The sequence below is a fragment of the Oncorhynchus gorbuscha genome, linkage group LG15, assembly GCF_021184085.1.
Source record: "Oncorhynchus gorbuscha isolate QuinsamMale2020 ecotype Even-year linkage group LG15, OgorEven_v1.0, whole genome shotgun sequence".
Classification (NCBI taxonomy): domain Eukaryota; kingdom Metazoa; phylum Chordata; class Actinopteri; order Salmoniformes; family Salmonidae; genus Oncorhynchus; species Oncorhynchus gorbuscha.
In genome coordinates, this window is record NC_060187.1 from 75,592,172 (window position 1) to 75,596,997 (window position 4,826).

The following is a 4,826-nucleotide window of genomic DNA, read 5'->3' on the forward strand; positions in this document are numbered from 1 at the left end:
CCTTTCTCAATAGCAAGGCTATGCTCACTGAGTCTGTACATAGTCAAAGCTTTCCTTAATTTTGGGTCAGTCACAGTGGTCAGGTATTCTGCCACTGTGTACTCTCTGTGTTGGGCCAAATATAATTCTAGTTTGCTCTGTTTTTTTGTTAATTCTTTCCAATGTGTCAAGTAATTATCTTTTTGTTTTCTCATGATTTGGTTGGGTCTAATTGTGCTGCTGGGGCTCTGTAGGGTGTGTTTTTGTTTGTGAACAGAGCCCCAGGACCAGCTTGCTTAGGGGTCTCTTCTCCAGGTTCATCTCTCTGTAGGTGATGGCTTTGTTGTGGAAGGTTTGGGAATCTCTTCATTTTAGGTGGTTATAGAATTGAACAGCTCTTTTCTGGATTTTGATAATTAGTGGGTATCGGCCTAATTCTCTCTCTCTGTCTCTCTCTGTGACTTCCTCTCCTTCTTCCAGGACCATGAGTTTGTTAGGTGTCATAGGAGGATGTTGGGAATGTAAGCATCTGATGAGCGATAGGAACAGTTTGCCAGGGAGAGTGAGATGAATCAGTGTACGGGATATGGGTGTAGAGGCCAGGCGCATCAGTTTAAGTGTCTGAAGAAGTGCAACGCTGCTGGGCTTTTCACACTCAACATTTTCCTGTGTGTATGAAGAATGATCCACCACCCAAAGGACATCCTGCAAAAGGTGCTGCAACTCAATATTAGGAATGTGTTCTTAATGTTTTGTACACTCAGAGTATATCTGCTCATATTACATATGACCTGATCCTTACTATAAACATCTCTCTGTTTAGCTAGTACAGGAACAATGCTAACCAACAGCACTGAAAGGAGTGAGGGAGGAAGAGAGGACAGATTAATTTTGAGAATGTATAGTAATGATGGAGGTAAATGAGGGAAGAATAGAGGGTAAATGAGTGTGGAGGGTGAGAAGGGGAGTGGGGGAGTGGGCATATGGATACAGACAGAAGGACAAAGTATATTGTACTGTAAACAGAGTAAGAGATACTATAGGTTGTTTCATCTCGGTGTATTAGAGACGGAATAGAGCGGAATGGAGTTCAGGAGAGACCAAAAAAATGGAAAGAGTCAGAGATCTCTGAAAGCTAGAGGAAAGGGTGAGGGAAGGAGGAGGGGGAAGGGTATGAGGGGGAAGGAGGAGGGGGACCTGAAAGTGAGGAAAGGTGAGGAAAGAGGGGCTCAGAGGGGACCTGAAAGGGTGAGGAAAGGGTGAGGGAAGGAGAGGGGGACCTGAAAGGGTGAGGAAAGGGTGAGGGAAGGAGGAGGGGGACCTGAAAGGGTGAGGAAAGGGTGAGGGAAAAGGGGGGGTGAGGGAAGGAGGAGGGGGACCTGAAAGGGTGAGGAAAGGGTGAGGGAAGGAGGAGGGGGACCTGAAAGGGTGAGGAAGGAAAGGGTGAGGGAAAGGGACCTGAAAGGGTGAGGAAAGGGTGAGGAAGGAGGTGAAAGGGTGAGGAAAGGGTGAGGGAAGGAGGAGGGGGACCTGAAAGGGTGAGGAAAGGGTGAGGGAAGGAGGAGGGGGACCTGAAAGGGTGAGGAAAGGGTGAGGGAAGGAGGAGGGGGACCTGAAAGGGTGAGGAAAGGGTGAGGGAAGGAGGAGGGGGACCTGAAAGGGTGAGGAAAGGGTGAGGGAAGGATCTCTCTGGGGGACCTGAAAGGGTGAGGAAAGGGTGAGGGAAGGAGGAGGGGGACCTGAAAGGGTGGAAAGGGGAGGGAAGGAGGAGGGGGACCTGAAAGGGTGAGGAAAGGGTGAGGGAAGGAGGAGGGGACCTGAAAGGGTGAGGGAAAGGGTGAGGGAAGGAGGAGGGGACCTGAAAGGGTGAGGAAAGGGTGAGGGGAAGGAGGAGGGGACCTGAAAGGGTGAGGAAAGGGTGAGGGAAGGAGGAGGGGGACCTGAAAGGGTGAGGAAAGGGTGAGGGAAGGAGGAGGGGGACCTGAAAGGGTGAGGAAAGGGTGAGGGAAGGAGGAGGGGGACCTGAAAGGGTGAGAGGAAAGGGTGAGGGAAGGAGGAGGGGGACCTGAAAGGGTGAGGAAAGGGTGAGGGAAGGAGGAGGGGGACCTGAAAGGGTGAGGAAGGAGTATGAAAGGGTGAGGGAAGGAGGAGGGGGACCTGAAAGGGTGAGGAAAGGGTGAGGAAGGAGGAGGGGAACCTGAAAGGGTGAGGAAAGGGTGAGGGGGAAGGAAGGGGGACCTGAAAGGGTGAGGGGAAGGGAAGGAGGGGGGACCTGAAAGGGTGAGGAAAGGGTGAGGGAAGGAGGGAGGGGACCTGAAAGGGTGAGGAAAGGGTGAGGGAAGGAGGAGGGGGGGACCTGAGGGAAGGAGGAGGGGGACCTGAAAGGGTGAGGGAAGGAGGAGGGGGGACCTGAAAGGAGGTGAGGGAAGGAGGAGGGGGACCTGAAATTTTGGAATGAGGGAAGGAGGAGGGGGACCTGAAAGGGAAATGAGGGAAGGAGGAGGGACCTGAAAGGGTGAGGGAAGGAGGAGGGGACCTGAAAGGGGAGGGAAGGAGGAGGGGGACCTGAAAGGGTGAAAGGGTGAAGGAGGGAGGGGAGGGGGAGGGAAGGAAGGGGGACCTGGGGGGGGAGGGAAGGAGGAGGGGGACCTGAGGGAAGGAGGAGGGGGACCTGAAAGGGTGGGGGACCTGAAAGGGTGAGGGGGAAGGAGGAGGGGGGACCTGAAAGGGTGAGGAGGGTGAAAAGGGAAGGGGAAGGGTGAGGAAGGGGGACCTGAAAGGGTGAGGGAAGGAGGAGGGGGAGGGAAGGGTGAGGGAAGGAGGAGGGGGACCTGAAAGGGGGGAGTAGAGTATTCCTGAAAGGGTGAAAGAGGGATTCCAAAGAGGGAAAAGGAGGGGAAAGTGTGGAGAACAGATGGTGAAGTGGCTGAGTGTCAGTGGGCACAGCTGTCAGTCATACAGTGTGTGTGTGTGTGTGTGTGTGTGTGTGTGTGTGTGTGTGTGTGTGTGTGTGTGTGTGTGTGTGTGTGTGTGTGTGTGTGTGTGTGTGTGTGTGTGTGTGTGTGTGTGTGTGTGTGTGTGTGTGTGTGTGTGTGTCAGAGTGTGATATTTAGCTTGCACGCAGATCTGGACACACTCATTCAAAACCTTGCAAAGAATGGCGGTCTCATTTCACCTGCTCTCATCTCAACCACTCTCTCTCTCTCTCTCTCTCTCTCTCTCTCTCTCTCTCTCTCTCTCTCTCTCTCTCTCTCTCTCTCTCTCTCTCTCTCTCTCTCTCTCTCTCTCTCTGAAAATCCTCTTTCTCCTTTTTTCATTCGGTGTCTCTTTACATTGATTGTGTGGCGCTTTTGTGCTCAAATGGACTATTATTAGTCTACATTGCCACCTGCTGGTGATCAAAAGAACTACATATCCCAGGACAAACGACTGCATGGTTGGCGGATTTATCTTCAGGAAAGACACTTTGGGGTGTCCAATTCCAATTGTTTGGAAAAGTAAACTAAGTCATTGAGAAATTAAACTTCATGCAGACTTTAGTACTATATTTTCTACATGGTAAAATATATATGTGTGACATGTTTTAGCCAAGAAATCTCTCAGAGGTGTGTGATAGGCCAGTATTATTAGTCTATGTTGCCCTCTGCTGGGGAATTAAAACAACGCAGTCCGGATATGATGGAATCAATGGGGCAGGTGAACAGAACATTTCAGTACATATCACTTTATTGTTTTTATTTTCAATCACCATGTTGTAGCTGCTGCTGGGGTGGTCCACGCAGGTTCATGTGTAGGATCAGGGGTGTTCATGATGTCACTGATCCAGTCAAGGTACAGGCACAGGCGGGTGTACAAACCAACGTCAGAAGAACTGGACCAGAGCAACCCCTGAAGCTCACCCCCACACACCACAGTACTGCCCTGGTCAGACTGAGAAAGAGAAAGAGAGAAAGAGAGAGAGAGGTTAAAAGTAGACATGGAGAACTCTCAGAGTATGGTGGCACAGTGAAATTAAAGTACAAAGGAAAATCTTGATTAGCTCGTTGATCATATTATTCTCTTACACATTTCCAATGCAACAGCCAGAAATACAAAATATACATGTTTGCAAAGCACCGTGCTGTTGATGTACTGACCAGGCAGTTGTCTGTTGAGATGATGGTTTTAGCACAGAATGCATGTTCAATCCAATAAAGGGGAAAGGCTGTCTGGCATCTTGTCATCAATGACCCGCTGTGTTTCACACTTCAGGATTAGATTGGGCTCGTCTGTATGGAGGGACAGACACAGGGACTCATGGGACTTTATTTGGTGCTTATCTATTCCATTCATTTCGGTTGAGGCATATAGCCCTCCCCTGGCTTTATGGTCCACTCACCCTGTCCCGGTACGGTGGAGCCCCAGCCGCTGACCAGACACTTCTCGTGGAGCTGAGTGCAGCGTGTGGGTAGGGCTACGGGCATGCCATGCTGAGTGAACCGGGCAGGCTCTGCCAGCTTCATCATTGCCAGGCTGTGAGAGGGACCTCGTGCTTATGGCCTGATGTGTTGCTCTGTCCCTTCCTCCACTGTCACGTGGAGGAAGGAGAAACCATAGTGAGAGAAACCATAGTGTGGCCAGGTCTGAGGAGGAGTGGAGTGGAGTGGAGTGGAGTGGAGTGGAGTGGAGTGGAGTGGAGTGGAGTGGAGCGGAGCGGAGTGGAGCGGAGTGGAGCGGAGCGGAGCAGAGTTTAACAAAAAATATTTGTTTGTTTTCGGTGAACATATGGGCTGCATGCATTTTACACTGATTTGGGAAAAAGAAAAAAGGGGGAATACCTACTCTACAAAGCAGTTCCAGGCGGTAAG

The 4,826-nt window shown here is 50.9% G+C and overlaps 1 protein-coding gene across 1 annotated transcript; it reads right to left on the bottom strand.

Annotated features, from left to right (window-relative positions):
- Positions 1–3,723: 3,723 nt before the first annotated feature.
- On the bottom strand, positions 3,724–4,573 carry LOC123997326 (trypsinogen-like protein 3). Its single transcript, XM_046301466.1, has 4 exons — positions 4,554–4,573; positions 4,319–4,491; positions 4,116–4,126; positions 3,724–3,909 (listed from the first exon to the last, which is right to left on the bottom strand). Exons 1-4 carry the CDS (start codon positions 4,571–4,573, stop codon positions 3,724–3,726), a joined length of 390 nt encoding a protein of 129 aa, XP_046157422.1.
- Between the last annotated feature and the right edge of the window lie 253 nt (positions 4,574–4,826).